The sequence below is a fragment of the Toxorhynchites rutilus genome, chromosome 3 (genome assembly GCF_029784135.1).
Source record: "Toxorhynchites rutilus septentrionalis strain SRP chromosome 3, ASM2978413v1, whole genome shotgun sequence".
NCBI lineage: Eukaryota > Metazoa > Arthropoda > Insecta > Diptera > Culicidae > Toxorhynchites > Toxorhynchites rutilus.
In genome coordinates, this window is record NC_073746.1 from 82,564,331 (window position 1) to 82,582,695 (window position 18,365).

Consider the following 18,365-nt stretch of genomic DNA (forward strand, 5'->3'; position numbering starts at 1 on the left):
CTATGACTCAGGAATAACATTTTCTTGAGTGGTTTTTATAGATGTTTCGATGATGTTGTCTGTCATCAGTGTCGAAAAAATAACGATGTTTTCACCAATACAAACAAAACCATTGCCGAAAATTGAAAAATGAACATTAAACTTTCTGAGCACCAGCTCGGGTTTTCCGACGTTTTTCACTATACAGTGCGACAGCAGATGAAAATTTAATATCTTGTGAGTAATCGATTAGAGTTTGGTTGATATTACTTGATGGGAAGACTTTCCTTCAACTTAGTGTGCGAAAACGATCATTTTCTACACACTGTTTTGCAAAACTATTAATTTTCGGGTGAGGGGTGAGGGAGGGAGATGAAAGAAATGAGCACCATTGTGGCAGCCATTTGTGACTAGCTTCTACCTTCACCTTAAGGCCATGTTCTCACTGTGTTCACTTCTCGCCACGATATTTTGCACCGTGCCAGCGGCGTGTCTTCGACGTGTATTATGAAAATTGTCAATGTGTGTTTTTGAATGAAAGAATGAAAATTGGTTTATTTTTAAATATTCCAACATCGTTGGACGTATTCGGCTAAAAACTCGGAGGGTTGAAAACGTAAAAAATAAAAATAAAACCAAAAATTATGTCACTATTCCAAACAAACATATGCAAGAGAGAGGTGAAGGTGAAGAACAAATATCGCCGGCGTGAAGTGTTTTCGTTTGCACGCCAGACACACGCCAAACCCACACTCGCGACACGTCAGCCTGGTGTGAACACATCGGTAAGAACACACACAATTAATCGTAAGCGTCACACGCCCCGCCACGCTGACGCCCCGCTGCAGTGAGAACAAAGCCTAAAAGTATCACAATTTTTCATAAAATTAAATGTATCCACAGTAAGACCCCTGGTCATATCGTGAGCCCTATAGTTTTTTTGGAGCATCCCTAATTGAGAACTCAACGATCTGTCAGATTGAGAATTGCATCATTGTCAAATCACAGATTAGTCATATTCGGTAGGCTGCTTCACGTTTCGTTTGCAGTAAAGTAGAAAATTTGGCCGTATTTTGACGACGAGAAAAGTTTTCTGTAGCTTTTAACGCTAAGTTCAAGGTAAATATACCATATTTTGATAGGGATATTCGTCGGAAAGTTTTTCTCGATGAGATAATTGCGAATACAATTATGCCGATAACCTAACCTCATTGTGGGAAACCTGATGTAATTTGTGTTTCAATTGTATATTACTGCTAATTCTCAGATGTTTTCTCGTTTTTGCTTGTAGCCAATCGTTAATCAGTCTACAATGGCCACACAGTTCCTCAATCGAATCGGCCAGCTCGGTTTGGGCGTTGCGATAGTCGGTGGGGTAGTGAATTCGGCATTATATAACGGTTTGTTGCTATCGGCAAATAGTATCATCTCACTCTTAACAAAAACTCATCTTTGCGCATTGCAGTTGATGGAGGCCATCGAGCAGTGATCTTCGATCGTTTCACTGGCGTTAAGCAACAGGTTTCTGGCGAAGGTACCCACTTCTTTGTCCCATGGGTGCAGCGGCCAATCATCTTCGACATTCGATCACAACCACGTAATGTTCCCGTGGTGACCGGAAGTAAAGATCTACAAAACGTGAACATCACTCTTCGTATTTTGTTCAGACCAGTGCCAGATCAGCTGCCTAAAATTTACACCATTCTTGGCCAGGATTACGACGAACGAGTGTTGCCCTCGATCACGACGGAAGTGCTGAAGGCGGTTGTGGCTCAGTTTGATGCTGGGGAGCTGATCACTCAGCGAGAGATGGTTTCTCAGAAGGTATCGGACGATTTGACCGAACGTGCGGCTCAGTTCGGTGTTATTCTGGACGACATCTCGATTACTCATCTGACTTTCGGCAAGGAATTCACGCAAGCCGTCGAAATGAAACAAGTCGCCCAGCAGGAAGCGGAAAAGGCCCGGTTCATGGTTGAAAAGGCCGAACAGATGAAGAAGGCTGCCATCGTTTCGGCGGAAGGTGACGCTGAAGCTGCTGCTTTGTTGGCGAAATCGTTCGGCGATAGCGGAGATGGTTTGGTGGAGCTGCGAAGAATCGAAGCGGCCGAGGATATCGCCTACCAGATGAGCCGATCGCGAGGCATCATTTACCTGCCGGCAGGACAGACAACGTTGCTTAACTTGCCTCAGTAGAGTGGGAGTGGTTCGGATTGAGGAAGCATTTCATATTTCATAAGTAGATTCTAGAGGGATCAGTTCATTTCTGTGGGAATCCATGCGACATATGTTATTTGAGGGGTCCATGGTGAGGATTGTGCTTCTCGGTTATTATCATTTAGGGAGTCAAACCGAGCCATCCATTGTCCCGATTGAGTGTCGTCACTTTCCATCTTCGAGGTCGGCCGAAGCGAATTAAGATGCATTTTCTGTTTTATCTTCTGCGGCGATCACAGAGACACATTTTGTTGGCGTTATCTTTAGTTTAAGATTTGAAAACAAACTTTCTTTTTTATATATTCCTTAAACATAACCCAAAATGATAAATTGTTGTGGAACAATGTTTTCAGTGGAAACAATAAAATATGTTCGGAAAAGGAAACAAATATGTTTAAGTGCAGATTTATTTTTATCTACAGCCATTCCATGTCAAACCGATACAGTTGTAAACTGATAGAGAGTGAATTGCTCCACAGATACGGATGAATTACAGGTCGGACTCGATTATATACGATTATATGTGATTCGATTATATACAATTTTGGACTCGATTATATACAGTTTGAAAAAAACTTTTTTTTTACATTTCGAATATGACTTGTATCAAGAAAAAATGTAACCTTTGAACGTTAAGGTGGAGTTTAAGTGGCTATTTTATGTACGGTACGGTAAAAATCGTGAATTTTGAAGATTTTTGAAGAATTTTCACCAGGAATTATTTATATCAATATTGCAGTGAAATTAAGAGAGATAGAAGTTAGGTGTCAAAGAACAAATTGTAAAGTGGCTTGAGAACTTCAATTTGATTGATAGAAACTTTCAAGTTCAATATGAATTTTTGGGATATAATTAATAATAACACATTAAAAATTACTAACTTTGGAATTTTCACTTTCAAAAAGTTATTGAAATCAATTAATTTAGATGTTTCACTACTATATCCTGTACATCTTTCAAACGAAGGCAACAGAATTGGTTTACGCAGCGTACTTTTTAGTGTAGAACCAGTTTGAGGTAACAGAGTCCGAAACAAACGGCCTGATTCTACGCGGCGTGTGAGGTGAGATGACAATTGTCACATCACCATCACGCAACTTTCCTCACTCTATTCCTACAGTCGTATCGGATGCCGTGAGAGGTTCATTTTATGTATGTGAGAGGATGAACAGCAAGTGACAAGGTATTCATTCTGCTGGTTGCCAAATCAGATCAGAGATGCTGCATTCGCACATATGTCTAAGAATTTGCAAACATTTAACTTTTGTCACAACCTTTTATTCCTGCTTTAGGCTGTTTAAAATAGTAACAAAACATTATTGGTTTCAAATGATAAACGAAACTGGCCAGTTTTGCAGACGCTAGTACATATTTACAGATATTTCAGATTTTCATCGCATAAATTGGAGAAAAAAACACCTGGCATCCCAGAATTTTATTTATTTCGCTCAGAGAGATCAGACCATTTGTTTAGGATTTAGTTCGTCCAACAAGCAGACGGAAACGGTTGTTAGCATCATACAGAGTTTAACGCTTTCGTTTGTTTTGATCGTAATTGCTGCTGCTTCCTGCGTACTCACTGTTTAATTGTTGCTCCGGCTCCGGCTTCGATGTTTACCACGGCTTCTGGAATGGATATGTAGTTCGGTGTTGATGGCTCGCTACTAGATAGATTAAACATAACACCCATGTAATAAATATATTGTAGAAAAAAATAAATTCATTTCATATAATGGAAAGATTTCCGGAGTGCTCATTCGCCCGATCGAGAGATACTCACTACCGCTTTCACAAGAAATACAAACTGCTCGCAATTCGTCACACGTATTGTGAAAATTAAATAAAAATGGAATATATACAATACCAATACTATTGGGTTATTTACGACCAGAAATGATGCTTACTTTCCATTTTTGATAAGTTTTCATGCGCTGTCGACACCTCAAATCATATCGATGATTGTCACCTAGAAATCCCAATTCATGTGACAATCGACACGTAGATTTGGGAGCGGGAATACGGTGAGAGTTCATTCAAGTGAGATTTCTCACGGCATACGCCTGGTGGGATCGCGTGACATACGTGACAATTGTCACCTCACATCACACGCCGCGTAGAATCAGGCCGAAAAAAAAAGTTCTATAACTCTGTCATTGTTGAAATTCGAACATAAGCTGTTACCGCGATCCCCTTTCGGTCTTTGGGAATCAGTGCTTTTGATTTGGAGATTGGAACGAAACAACTTTATTCTCCTTCGAGTATAATGTAACGATATTCGGAGTGATGAAAACTGTTGTATATTTGACCTTTCAATGTAGACTAAGACCGATTTGCCTATTCCTATCGGTTTTATATCGCAAAGCGGGTAGATGAGTGGGTAACACAATAGAAAAATGTTCGTGAGCCTTTGATAAAGATCGGCAGATCACAACCGGATGCTGCGATGGGCTGAGAAGAATGATACGTTAGAAAGAGTATGCTATCTAGACCTATTCGAGTAGTCTGGCTCGTCCATTAACTACGCGTTGCGTGAACATACCGGCCACCGTGAAAAAGGCGTCTTTTTAACTGAAACATATCTACTATCCTTCGGTGGCAGATGCCGATCTATCGATTAACTATATATACGTTCCCTACATCTATTCTAGAATGGTTCTATAAAATATTAAGGATTGGAATTCACTTGATTGCATTATGCTTTAATGTTCTTCTGACGTCACTGCTGGAATGCTCTGCTCCTCCTCCGATGTATACATGATCGTGCTGTGTCTGATGTCGTCTTCGGTTGTATACTCATGTGTTTGCTCATTGACGGCTCGGATTTATCAGTTACAGCACGTGTCGTCGTCGAAGGTGATTATGGAGAAAGAACATTTTGTTATTTTTTTTTGAAATTCAATATAAAATACAGACTTCGTGGATGGGAGGTCATTTAACCCCCCGGCGTCGCGCAGTGGTACTGCGATCGTTGGAAGGATCCTAGTTTCCTTCTTGAAGGTTAGCGGATGATGCTAGATCTCCGCTAGGTTGGTAAGTGGGTAACACGCAGATCTTGGTGATGGAACGCCGAAACTCGCCATCTTTCGTCCGGACCGTTACCACCCGAATATTGTTGTCATCGCCTCTGAATATTTGTTTCACCCGCCCTAGTCTCCACTTGAGCGGCGGAAGATTTTCGTCTTTTAAGAGAACCATCGTGTCCAGCTTGACATTGTCCCGGCGCTAGGCTCAGGGACCGCGATAAGCGGACGATGGACCAGGAAATGCCCAGGAGTGAGCACCTCCAGGTCGTTAGGATCAGCCGAGAGCTGTGTAAGCAGACGAGAATTGAGACAGGATTCTATTTGGGTGATCAGAGTCAAGAAACTGTCTAGGTAGAGGATAACGTTCCCAAGAGTACTGCGGAAATGTTTCTTGAGAGACTTTACGGCAGCCTCCCAGAGACCTCCAAAGTTTGGAGACCTCGGAGGTATGAATTTGAAGGCAATGCCGTCGTTGGCACAGCTACTGGTTACGAGGTGTTGATGTTGTTGGGTTTCGAACAACCGAGTGAGCTCATCGAGCTCTCGCTTGGCTCCTCTGAAGTTTAGGGCATTGTCGCACTCGATCAGTTCTGGCCTGCCCCGTCGGGCAACGAAGCGTCGCAATGCGGCGATGAATGCCTGGCTTGATAGATCTGTATCACATTCAACGTGAGCCGCTTTCGTTACTAGGCATACGAAAATGGCGATATAACATTTAACGGGAGCTCCTCGTTGTATCTGACGGTAGTAAAAAGGTCCGCAATAATCGACTCCCGTTCGTAGGAACGGAAATGTTGGTGTTACACGTTCTGATGGAAATTCCCCCATGAGTTGTTCCATGACCTCTGGCTTGCAACGGAAACATTTAATACATGAATGCACTACCTGTCGTGCAAGATTGCGAACACGCAGCGTTCAAAATCGTTCCCGAACCGCTGCTGTCATTAACTGAGGTCCAGCATGGAGAAGGTTAAGATGATAGAACCTTAGGATCAGCTCAGTCAACGGATGTCGATCTGGGAGGATCATCGGATGCCGCTGGTTAAACGTTACTGGAGCGTTTCGCAGCCGACCCCCGACGCGCAATATGTTGTTGGCTATCAGCGGAGAAAGAGCCTTCAGCCTCGAATTTTTCTTGACCTGTCCATCGCGAGATATATCTTTAAAATCTTGAGTAAACCGTTCTTCCTGTGCGATTCGAACGAGGTTTTCTGTTGACTCACGAAGTTCAATGTGCAATGTGCGTTCATTCCTCAGGTTTTCGGGAACAGCCTGCAGAATTTCTTTACTGTTAGAAGCCCACTTACGAAGCTGTAGCCCTGCTGATTGCGTCAGCTGGAGAAGCTGTTGGATGAGCGCTTGACCTTCTTCAGCAGTGTTGGTACCTGTGAGTAAGTCATCCATATAAAAATCCTTGCCCATTACAGCCGCAGCTACAGGATGGCTCTTGGATCCAATTTCCGAGAGTTGCTGTAAACATTTGGTCGCGAGGTACGGGGCCGATGAAGTACCATATGTTACTGTGGTCAGTCGGTATGTCTTTATAGGTTCCAAAGGTGACTCTCTCCAAAGAATCAGTAGGAGTTGCTGATCGAGGAGAGACATCCTGATTTGTCTGTACATCTTCTCGATGTCAGAGATGATAGCGTACTGAGGAAATCGAAATCGAAGGAGTATGGCAACCAGATCGTCTTGTATCTGCGGACCAACCATGAGGGTATCATTAAGAGACACCCCAGTATTCGTTGGACATGATGCATCGAATACCACTCTCAACTTCGTGGTAATGCTGTCTGGTCGAATGACACAATGATGGGGTAGATAGTATGTTGGTAGTTGTGGGTCAGGGTTGGCTACCATCTCCATGTGTCCGAGCTCCGCATACTCACGAATGAATGCTGAATAATTATCCTTCAGGGCAGGATTAGCGAGAAGTCTTCGTTCCAAAGATAAGAAACGACGAGTAGCAATTTCTTTCGAACTCCCGAGTTTGGAAAAAGTTGATTCCCGTTTAGGGAAAGCGACGACGAAACGACCATTAGGATCTCGGAAAGTTGTTCTGGCGAAATGTTCCTCACATGCAGCTTCCTCCAATGAGAACGTACTGGTAGTGCGGCATGACTCGATTTCCCAAAACCGAGCTAGCTGCTCCTCGATTGTGGCTATTGAACAAGCGAGATTGACGACTGATGATTTTATCCTTCCAGATCTGACCTTTCCAGACACCAACCATCCTAGTGCAGTGTTTTGAAGAATAGGTTCTCCGGGACCGTTCTGTAATTGACCATCCCTTAGGAGATCGTAGAAGTTTTCTACGCCGAAAATTAAATCTATTGGACCGGGTTGACCGAATGAAGGATCCGCTAGCACGATGTCCGAAGGAAACTTGAAGCTTGACACATCGACGACTTGATTTGGTAATTCCATCGTGATCTTAGGAAGAAAGTGGAATTTCCAACTGGTATCAAAACCAGGGTGATGGGACTGGATACGAATGGTAGTAGAATATTTGGATAAAGTAGACGAAAGTCCAACACCACTGATTGGGATGAATTCCCTTGCACGATTCAGCTTCAATTTTTGGACAAGCTGCTCCGATATGAAGTTAAGCTGCGACCCTGAATCCAGAAGAGCTCGGGCCCACAGGAACTGTCCACTAGCAAAAAAAACTTTCACTAGTGCGGTTGACAATAACACCGTTGTTGGGACGATATGCTGTTGCTCGTTGGGTGCTGATGAAATGTGGCTTGTCGAAATTGCAGAGACGGTGGGGGCTGGGTTCTCAGGAGACGCATGTAGATTGCTTGAGTGAGACGACTGTGAGTGGTTTGCTGGAGTGTAGGACGAGGAGGATGACTGCGAACCAGATGGCGGAAGCTTCGATTGGTGGGGTTGGTTTGATTGGCTATTTGGCGGATTGGTTCGTTGATGCAGCATCGTATGGTGCTTTTGATTACACACACGGCAAGCTCCACTAGAACAGCTCTTGACGAGATGAGATGACGATAGGCAATTAATGCAGAGCGAATTTTTCTTGGTGGCTCCGTACCGCTCAGTAGCGGTCATTTTGCGAAAGGTTTCACACTGGAACGGTGAATGAGGTGACTTCTTGCAGAAAGGACATGTTTTCTGCGACGGCGACACGGCTGAATGCACAGACGTTAGTTTGAAAGTGTTGGAACGAGATGCGGAAGACATGCGAGGAGGATCGGATAGTCGAGGCTTAGATGCGGCAACAGACTGAAGGACCAAACTATGACTGCGCAGAAAATCGACGAGTTCATTGTACGTAGGAACATTTGTTGACCTCCGATATGTCTCCCAATTACGCATGGTTACGGTATCTAGACGAGAACTGAGCATGAATACGAGAATAGTACTCCAGTCATCCGGATGCTCATCCAACTTCTCGAGCATTTTCAGATTTCGCTCATATTCATCGATCAGCTTGTTAAGACATTCAAAACATTCTTTTCTCATAGGCTCTGCTATAAAAAGAGCTTCAACATATGATTTTACTAGGAGATATTTGTTCTCGTACCTCTTTTCTAATAATTCCCATGCGATAGAATAATTGGCTGATGTAACCTCAATTACTTCGATCACACGCTTAGCCTCTTTAGATAAAGATGAGACTAAGTACGAAAATTTGTCCACATTGCTGAGATGAGGTGCGGAACCGATCAACGATTTAAAAGTATCCCTAAATATGGGCCATTCCCTAATGGATCCGTCGAAATGCGGAAGTTTTGACGTAGGACTACGTCTTTCATTTCTATACCGGGGTGTAAAATCAAAGTTTCGAAAACGAAAGCGTTACGCCGGAGACCGAGATTTTAAGCGTTATTGGCTCCTAAACAACTGAACGAAATGTTATGATAAACACTTCATTCGAAAGATAAAATGTCTACGCGTTATATACTTGTTACTTTTTGATCCAAAAACTTGTTTCAATAGCTTTAAAATTCTTTCAAAACAGGCTATTGAAATCACCAATCGGTATATAAGCGAGCGCCACTCGGAAATCTACTCAGTTATAATTGAACAGCGATTGAGGTACCATCGCAGGAATGAATTGATGTTTCCCCAACACAGACTTTAAAACCATGGAGCCAGGAAAAATCGGTATTGCAAAATAAATACAAGCAGCGGGTACTTTTGTATTCGTTTGTGCTTTAGCAAACCGGAATGTTTCCCTAACACAGACTTCAAAACCATGGAGCCTGGGGAAATCGGCATTGCAAAATAGATACAAGCAGCGGGTACTAGTGCTCCCTTGGCCGAGTGGTGAGCGTCATAACTAACATGCCGGGTGTTCGGGTTCGATTCCCGTTCTGGTCGGGGGAATTTTTCGTCAAAGAAATTTCCTCCGATTTGCACTGTGATCACGCGTATTCTAGAGCTTGCCACTCAGAATGCATTCAAGGCGTGTTATTTGGCATAGAAATCTCAACTAAGTACTAATAAAAATGTCGCAAGTAATACTACGTTGAGACGGCGAAGTTCCTCTAGGAACGTTAGTGCCATTGAAGAAGAAGAAGAAGCGGGTACTTTTGTATTCGTTAGCATTTTTGCAAATCGGAATGTTTCCCTAACACAGACTTTAAAACCATGGAACCTGGGGAAATCAACATGGAAAAATAGATGCAAGCAGCGGGTACTTTTGTACTCGTTTGTCCAACACAGATTCCGAAACCAATAAGCATGAATTGACCTAAATTGGGATTTGTTTGCAATTGAATTCGTAAATTGTTTCATTCATTGACTAGTTTAATCAATAGCTTTGCACAGCGGCGATATCGTACCCAATGAGGAACATTCGAAGTGCGATTATTGCTAATTGAAAAAACACAAATAATTACTAAGCCAACGGCAGTCCTACGTCAACCTTGCGATTATATCATAGGTATAACCCATCCATAGTTTTATTTCCGGAAATTTCACCCGCGAATGTACGGTATTTGTAGCGGATTGCACCACCATTGCGGTAGACGATGAAGGTTTTTGTATATTCGAAACTAGAAATCCTTTGATTTTCAGGTACGTGAGCTCAAATTCTGCGCGTGCGGATTGATATAGATTTTCGATCGATCCATCGGAACCTTCTTCATTTTTGATTGATTGTCTTAGTACTCCTTGAAATTCTTCGGATGACTCCAACTCTAACCTAACACGCTTAAACTCGTCGTTGATCTCCTCTAAATATTCTTTCCACGCTCCTAGCATATTCTTATCCGTCTCTTCATTGTATTTTCCTATGGATCTTTCCAAATTTTTGAGAGAATCTATGCAAAAACGCTCCTGGCGGGAAAGCTTCTTAAATTCAGTCGCCATCTTGACTAGTAAACTGCACTAGAACAATCGATTAGAACCGCGTATCACACACGTGCTTGCCAATTTGCCAACCAACTCCCAAAATTCATCAAAACCTACTCACCTCCGTACCACTTAAGTCATGCAAGAATTGCGAAAAATTCAGTAAGCCAGCGAACTGAAACTTACTTATGCTATCTCTATCCTTTTGGATCACATTCACATGCAAATCTACTTACAGTCTCCGTCGGGGTAGAGAGAGAAACCCAAGCCACGCCACGCGGCGGTATCCAAGCCTCCGGTTATTCAATCTCGAGATGATAATGGGATGAATAGATGAATAGCGCACACTTCACAAAGGACCCGCGCTGCTTGCTGGATGTTGTTCCACTGGCTTTTTTCGGGTAATAAGTTACCACTGAATAATTATTATTCGCGCACAGTTCGATTCCGCGACGCTAATTTCTTTCTTCAGTTATTTCTAATGTCGCTAAAGTTTCACATCGAGTACCGTCCGTGGTACATAAGTCTTTTTTAACACTTCACTTGTGAATTCACTCCGAACAGACCGCGAATCGCAAACACTGATCCCAAGAGTCCTTGATCCGGTTCGAAGGACCAATTTTTTATGTTACCGCGATCACCTTTCGGACTTTGGGAATCAGTGCTTTTGATTTGGAGATTGGAAGAAACAACTTTATTCTCCTTCGAGTATAATGTAACGATATTCGGAGTGATGAAAACTGTTGTATATTTGACCTTTCAATGTAGACTAAGACCGATTTGCCTATTCCTATTGGTTTTATATCGCAAAGCGGGTAGATGAGTGGGTAACACAATAGAAAAATGTTCGTGAGCCTTTGATAAAGATCGGCAGATCACAACCGGATGCTGCGATGGGCTGAGAAGAATGATACGTTAGAAAGAGTATGCTATCTAGACCTATTCGAGTAGTCTGGCTCGTCCATTTTTTTTATTTTTATAGAGACTTTGCCTCGGCTCGTCCATTAACTACGCGTTGCGTGAACATAAGCGTAGAACGATTTTTTTCATCAAATATGATCATCTATCACATGTGAGAAAGGTATTTTCTGACTTCAAGGGGATGAATCAAAAATTAAATTCTTTTATTTTCAATAAACGAAAAAAATATGCATAAAAACGAACAAGAAAATTTTTTTTTTGACTCGATTATATACAGGATTCGGTTATATACAGTGAAAAGAAATCGGAGACTGTATATAATCGAGTCCGCGCTGTATCTTGATGTTTATTTTGCGTAAAGAAGAGATTAACCTATTATAAAGTACTATTGAATGGATATCATAATGCAAAAGCCGATTTCGATCAAATCGTTGAATTCATTCCTTATATTTTATCGATCACCTTCGATCAATATTATAGATCGTTAAAACATTTAAACACACTTACAACACATTAGTTATTTTTTATTCAACAACCAACATATTCACCAGAAATAATTTATATGGCAGAACAACGTTTGCCGGGTCAGCTAGTTTCCCCATACTTCTGGACATTTTCATTTAGAGAAATTTCAATCCTCACTTTCTTCCCCGGAATCATCTTCCTCGTCGAACGTCAGCTCGGTTTCTTCTTCCTCCGTTTCGTCCAGCTCCATTGCGGTGGGATCAGATTCCTTCTTTTTCCTAAAATTGTTCAGCACTATTTCGGTCAATATGTCTCGGCACTGTTCGTCGAACCGCGGTGGCAACCACCCGGTTTTCTCGTTACAAATCGCCCCCGTCATCGGTGTTGGAATCTTCTCCAGCATCTGTTGAATTCGTGGCACCTGAACATCACAGTACTGATAGAAAATTATTCTCATCTGTGGTAAAGTGTCCATTGTAAAGATGAAATTATTTTTCGGCGCAATCGACTGATTGAGGCTTGGTTTCTCTGGATCACGTGTGTTCGATGCTGGATTGGCAAAACGCATGCAAGGTTTAGTAGGTTTATGTGTCCGTTTGACGTTCACCTTAGCGTGGAGGTCACCAATGGAGCGAATGCGGAAATCTAGCAACTGATAGAAGCGAGACTCGAAAAACTTTCGAGGATCGTAACCAAAGCGAGTCCAGGTTCCGCGCCATGGACCATTTACGAAATAATAGGCAACGGATGGTAGCACATAACGGATGTCATCTTCGCTCAACTGGAGGGTGCTTTTAAGTGCAGCTTTTGTCCAGACGGGTCGTTCGTGAAAACTCTTCGTGATCAAACTGATTGTTCTTTCCTGAACATTCCTGCTGCGAAGGGTCTGTATTGCCAGAGCATTTGGCTCCGCGGGGAGCGGATCTGATAAACTAAACGAATGATATATTCCATGCTTTGTCCTTCGCGCTCGCTCTCTTTCCCCTGGATTAAACAGATCCGACGTAATATCTTTCGATTTAAATATACTGAGTTGGGCGTTATCAAATCTACTGAAGGAAATGGGAGGCATAAAAAACGGTACATGACCGCTATCTCCTATCTGGTGCGAGACAATAACACCACTTGGAACGATTTTCTCGTACACGCACTCAACTCTCCCCATTTGATTCCGTGCCGCCGGAAGTAGCTGAAAATCACACATACTCTCGAATTTATAGAGTAAGTTAACGTGACCTGCGATTTCTATTGAGCTGACCTCAACTTCGTTGGGTTGCTTCCGTTTCCGTCTAATTTTGAGCTTGAACACAATTCCCGTTGTATTGTTCCGGTCACCGAACACCGGCTTTGCGTAGATGGAATCCGGTCGCAGGCGGAGTTCCAGACGACGTTTCTCCGAGCAAATGGTCTTGAAAGGAAAGTCAAATTAGTTGAATCCGGAATCAATCCCATGTAATGAAACCTACATTGCTGAGTTCAATATTGCCACCAAGGGACGCAATCATTCGATCAGGATTACGCACAATTCCTGGATACTCGATGCACACAAGCTCCTTGCACAGATTGTGTTTGTGTGAATTCATCGGATCACACTCCATTTTGAAAGAGGTTTTTTGGATTCGATAAAATTATAAAATTAAAAATACAATACGACTGCTACTATAGCTTCTGTCAACAATTTCCCATGTATGTGAAAAAATTGATCCGTCAAACTCAAACTCAAGAAGTGCCATAGTATTTCGATTTTCCACAGCCGTCTTGGTCGTTATAGACGATATAAACAGAGATGCCAGGTTTGAAGACGTGTTTTCATTTTGTGAAGACATTCTGCAGACAAAATGAAATATGTGAAGACATTTCAGTATGTTAGCGTACGTGGATTTTGATAGTTATTATTTCCATGAAATTCTAACAATTGGCCAAAAATATCATCAGAAGAAGTAGGGCTTTTGTCTCGGTGTCATTCATTCGTTCACTTTTTTATCAGTGTCACTCGTTTGCTTTTGTTTTTGGTAATCAACGGAGACTTCTGTCTTGGGGTCATTCGCTAGCTTTTTTCAAAAATTTTCAAGCAGAAAATCCAAAAGCACATAGAATGAATTCAATAACAACGCCACTTTTATTTCCAATTCTGGAGATCCTCAAGCGTTTTGAATATATATTGTCTCTAGAAGACATTAGTTCATTTGCGCTTGAAATTTTGAGTGATTGTGACATTGTATTTTTATTATTCTGAGTCTATACTATACAACAGATTAACCAAGACCATTCAAACGACCACTTCACAAATCGAAGGTTCTCCGGATGCATAACGTTTCAACAATTAGTTTTATGGATATGGTCTGACTTACAACCAAAACTTCAAAGCTGAAATAAACAAATTTAGCTATCACAGTTCCGTCGTTATGGAAGAACTGGGGCTATACTCATTCAATGAACGATTTATCGAGCCAATTATCATTTCGGAACTCATAAAATCAAGTTCGTGGTTGTGCAATATACTCTTTGTTCCCATTTATTGAAATAAACTTCAAAACCTCAAGGTAAGTTTAATGAAATGAAACTTTGTTCAACAGTAAGTTATGAATTTTAGTTTCCTCCGATATGATTGTGAAGACATTTTTTCGTACCATGTGAAGGCATTTGAAAAAATTACCTGGCATCCCTGGATATAAATGCGATACAGAGATGCCAGATGTGCAGACATGTCATGTGACAACACATAAGGGGCTGTCCACATACCACGTGGACAACTTTAGGGGGGTAGGGGTTAATAAAATGTCCACGCTTGTCCACGGAGCGGGGGGAGGGGGTGTAGACTGAGTCCACGTGGAGATACGTGGACAATATCTCACGTAAACACGTGTAGATGACCAAACTATTTCCTATGATCGAACTTTTCTAGTTACGGGGTATGCATAGACCCTCCCCATCAAACATTAAATCGCATAACAAGCGTATATATAACATCATATGCCCTAAAATTTGGTGGGCATATAATGCGCCTAACTGGCATATGCAGGCAAATGTGGAGGCCATATACATACATTGCAAATGCTTACCGAATTTGTTTGGATGAATATGCAACTTTGACCGGCTATAATAGCGATTATGTTGAAATTGAATTGCGATCTAATATGAATATATTCATGAATTGTCAAAGCACCAAATACGACTTTTGCCATACTCATATACGATTTATTACAGACATAGAAAAAAAACAAATGGCGTAAAATATTTTCGTGAAATGTTTATTATAGCCTCATGAATCGCCGTTTTTATATATGAGTATTTATGTTAGTAGAAATAATAATTGTTTGATTGACTTGTGTTGGGAGTGGAATATGAATGTTTAGAATGACACAGATTGATGTTTGGTGAAAACTGCTCCCATGTGGGTTCGAACTCCGGTCGTCTGGATTATCATCCACCAGCTATCTCGCGCGGCTATCTGAAATTTAATTCAACAGCGGGTAAAACTTTCGAGTGCATCAGCATTTCATTGACATTTCAATATGATGTAATATGTTCTTTATTAGGATCTAATATGATTTACTGTTTCATGATTTTCTTCAGCATGCAACACGATTTACTACAGTACTGAATCGATTTAAATTATACGCTTCTACGACACACAAACTGCATCAGCGGAATATTCGCATATGGTGCAGATTAAATATATTTTACGACAATGTACATCATAAAATCGATGTTTAATATACCGAATTGCGACTTAATTTGATAATGGTATATAAAATCGACTTTTTACATTTTATGCGATTTCAAATATACACGATACATACTTTGATTGATATTATATGCGATTATGATTTATTCTGATTTCTTGTAAGACTTGGCACGTGCAAAATTATACGATTCAATGTTTGCTGGGTCATAGCCAAAAACTATAAAAACTATCCATTCCATTCTTTGTTCCATTATTCAGTTCATTCGCCACTAATCTTCCACTAATATAATCTTTGTCATCTTTCAAATGAAAGCAATTGAATCGGTGCAAGCATCGTACATTTTGAATTTGAGTCGAATTAAGGCAAGACAATCGATCTCAAGGAAAGTTCAATAATTGTTTTTTAGTTGAGATGAGGAAGGTTTTTTACCTAGGTCAAATTACTCGCAATTCACTTATTTCCTCAATTATTCTAATAAAATAAGAAAAAAATGTCCACGGTCAACAGGGGGAGGGGTATGAACATGTCCACGCTTGTCCACGGAGGGGGAGTCTAAAATCGTTCTTTTATCTGGCCATGTGGGCAGAAAAAAAGAAAAAAACGGCCCCTAACAAAATATGTGAAGTTTCTTTATGTTGTGAAGACATTTTTAAGAAATTTACTGACTTTTCAATATTATGTGGAAAATGAATAAACGTGATATTTTATTCAGTAATCGGTTTGAAGTTTTCTTGTTTATGTCTGAACGGATTAGTGGAAAATGTTGATCTTCGGTGTGAGTGATCGCAAAATGTATTATTTCAGAGTGCAATTTAGACTGTAGCGATGAAAATTCGATCGAATTTGACGATTCTATTGCAGAATGCTGCCTAAGATGATTGATAGTGGGAAGTATATTCATGCCTGAAGTAGGAAGCATATTCATGCCTGTAGTAGATGGCAGAGACTATTATGCTGAACGCAATCAGATGCTTATGCAGCTCCAACCTCATACCCCTTTTCGATCTAAGTTTCATAACAGAATGGCACACTTTGACTAACAACTGTTTATTGATTGAAACATATTTCGAAAATGTTCAGTCATGATGAACCAACTCTTCTTTGCTTCTTTGGTTCAGTCAGAGCGGACCATGTGCGTATAGGAAGCCAAATAGCTGCTAACATTTGTAGGAACAATATTGCACAAAAAAAATGTAAAGCTTCGAAAATTGCAGAACACCGATCATCATGTTCGTTTTTCTCGAAATCATGAAAATGTTACATGGTCCGGTCTGACTTAACACCGACCATATTTGTACCAATCCTGGTGGAGACATGTGAAGACATCCTTTCGTATCGTTTGAAGTCATTTGAAAACATCTCGTGGCATCTCTGAAGCGATCATCTTCAGAGGTAAAGGTTCCAGTATTTAGAACAATAAATGAGTGTTTTGAGTAGTCTTAAAGCAAAGATACTTTCTATTGGAATAGCAGGTCCGAAAAAAAGCTCTTAATTTCTTACCTTCAAAAAAAGGTCACCAGCTAAGAAAATTCAAAACCGATCAATGAATAAAATATCACGTTTCAAGTGATAAATAATAAAGCTTTCATTCATTTTCCACATAATACTTAAAATTCAATAAATTTAATAAAAATGTCTTCACAACATAAGGAAACTTCACTTTTTTTTTGTCATTTGTTATCACATGACATGTCTGCACATCTGGCATCTCTGTATCGCATTTATACACCCAGAAAATGGATTACGAAAAAAGCTACCAAATCATTGGTAATGTAAACATTAGTAGAACGTACATATTTTCTATGAATATTACCAACCGTATGAATGTCAAATTCAATACACATGCTTACCAACGATTGGTACATTTTACTACGTGGAAACAGGCTATAACGGCGATGCAAGTGGGTGTATTTGTTGATTTGTAACGGGTTTTTGAAACAATGGGTCAATTTAAATTACTAAACTCGCTTTCCAATTATAAAGTAACTGGACCGGTATTGAACTGATTTCAAAGTTCCTTGAAAGGGCGAACACAAATAACTGTTTATAGGGACAGTAACTCATAAGTCATAACTCAAAAATAAAAAAAAATGCCTATCTGATTTTTGGATGTGTTGTGTAAAAAACCCCAGCTTTGAAGAAAAAATATTTTAAAAAATAAGGTAACCTAAGGTAAAAAACAAATATAATCAATATTTACGAAAATAAAATCCACATTTTCTGAAAATGTTATATTCCAACAAAGGCTAACTAATAATTGGCTTCAATTTGACATGTCTATCGTTTGAATTGGTTCAGTAGATCAAAATATATGCATTTATAAAAAAAAACATTTTTAGAAAAAAGGGAAAAATTTGATTTTTGAAATTTTAACACCCTAAAATAGGTGAGCACCTCAAAATGGAAATGGACAAACAAAAAAAAAAAATATGGGTCTAATATTTTGTGATAAGGAACGAAACTACCAATTGTAACAGAAATGTGAGAACCACTATATCGGTTTGGCATGTAATGGCTGCTATACTATAAAGAACGCTTACGTTCATACATAAGATAATAATGGCATGACACCGAACTATCTACAAAATACGATAAAGTATGGAAGAGATTGGGAGAGGCTGTATTAATAACTGTGTGTTAGAGGTACGAATTGCGTTATCGAATTATTTTGTTTATTTGTTCACATAATAGCATAAGATTTTACATCTTTTAAATTGCTACAAAGTATAGGGAGTGCATGGTATTACTAGTCATT

The 18,365-nt window shown here is 40.4% G+C and overlaps 4 protein-coding genes across 6 annotated transcripts; 1 reads left to right on the forward strand and 3 right to left on the reverse strand.

The window, feature by feature from the left end:
- The first annotated feature begins 956 nt into the window (after nucleotides 1–956).
- LOC129776240 (protein l(2)37Cc) lies at nucleotides 957–2,585 on the forward strand. 2 transcript variants are annotated; one of them, XM_055781776.1, is made up of 3 exons: nucleotides 957–1,098; nucleotides 1,271–1,379; nucleotides 1,445–2,585. In XM_055781776.1, exons 2-3 carry the CDS (start codon nucleotides 1,292–1,294, stop codon nucleotides 2,173–2,175), a joined length of 819 nt encoding a protein of 272 aa, XP_055637751.1. In that variant the 5' UTR covers nucleotides 957–1,098; nucleotides 1,271–1,291; the 3' UTR covers nucleotides 2,176–2,585. The 2 variants fall into 2 exon arrangements, with proteins under 2 accessions (XP_055637751.1, XP_055637752.1); XM_055781777.1 differs by having other exon boundaries at nucleotides 1,090–1,206.
- A 2,793-nt stretch (nucleotides 2,586–5,378) lies between these two features.
- Nucleotides 5,379–6,059, reverse strand: LOC129773281 (uncharacterized). Its single transcript, XM_055776879.1, has one exon. It carries the CDS (start codon nucleotides 6,057–6,059, stop codon nucleotides 5,379–5,381), a length of 681 nt encoding a protein of 226 aa, XP_055632854.1.
- A 75-nt stretch (nucleotides 6,060–6,134) lies between these two features.
- LOC129773282 (uncharacterized) lies at nucleotides 6,135–8,636 on the reverse strand. The gene has a single exon (XM_055776880.1). The coding sequence runs from the start codon at nucleotides 8,634–8,636 to the stop codon at nucleotides 6,135–6,137; it is 2,502 nt and encodes an 833-aa protein (XP_055632855.1).
- Nucleotides 8,637–11,759: 3,123 nt separating this feature from the next.
- LOC129777208 (general transcription factor 3C polypeptide 5) lies at nucleotides 11,760–13,597 on the reverse strand. 2 transcript variants are annotated; one of them, XM_055783345.1, is made up of 3 exons: nucleotides 13,388–13,597; nucleotides 13,180–13,329; nucleotides 11,760–13,110 (listed from the first exon to the last, which is right to left on the reverse strand). In XM_055783345.1, exons 1-3 carry the CDS (start codon nucleotides 13,517–13,519, stop codon nucleotides 12,088–12,090), a joined length of 1,305 nt encoding a protein of 434 aa, XP_055639320.1. In that variant the 5' UTR covers nucleotides 13,520–13,597; the 3' UTR covers nucleotides 11,760–12,087. The 2 variants fall into 2 exon arrangements, with proteins under 2 accessions (XP_055639320.1, XP_055639319.1); XM_055783344.1 differs by having other exon boundaries at nucleotides 11,765–13,329.
- Nucleotides 13,598–18,365: the final 4,768 nt, after the last annotated feature.

What these genes read in the sequence shown, in the direction of transcription:
- LOC129773281 (XM_055776879.1), bottom strand. Translation starts at nt 6,059, where the DNA reads ATGGAACAACTCATGGGGGAATTTCCATCAGAACGTGTAACACCAACA.
- LOC129776240 (XM_055781776.1), top strand. Translation starts at nt 1,292, where the DNA reads ATGGCCACACAGTTCCTCAATCGAATCGGCCAGCTCGGTTTGGGCGTT. An exon ending in GAATTCGGCATTATATAACG is followed by an intron (nt 1,380 to 1,444) that starts GTTTGTTGCTAT and finishes TGCGCATTGCAG; the next exon opens with TTGATGGAGGCCATCGAGCA.
- LOC129773282 (XM_055776880.1), bottom strand. Translation starts at nt 8,636, where the DNA reads ATGCTCGAGAAGTTGGATGAGCATCCGGATGACTGGAGTACTATTCTC.
- LOC129777208 (XM_055783344.1), bottom strand. Translation starts at nt 13,519, where the DNA reads ATGGAGTGTGATCCGATGAATTCACACAAACACAATCTGTGCAAGGAG. An exon ending in GCAATATTGAACTCAGCAAT is followed by an intron (nt 13,330 to 13,387) that starts GTAGGTTTCATT and finishes TTTCCTTTCAAG; the next exon opens with ACCATTTGCTCGGAGAAACG.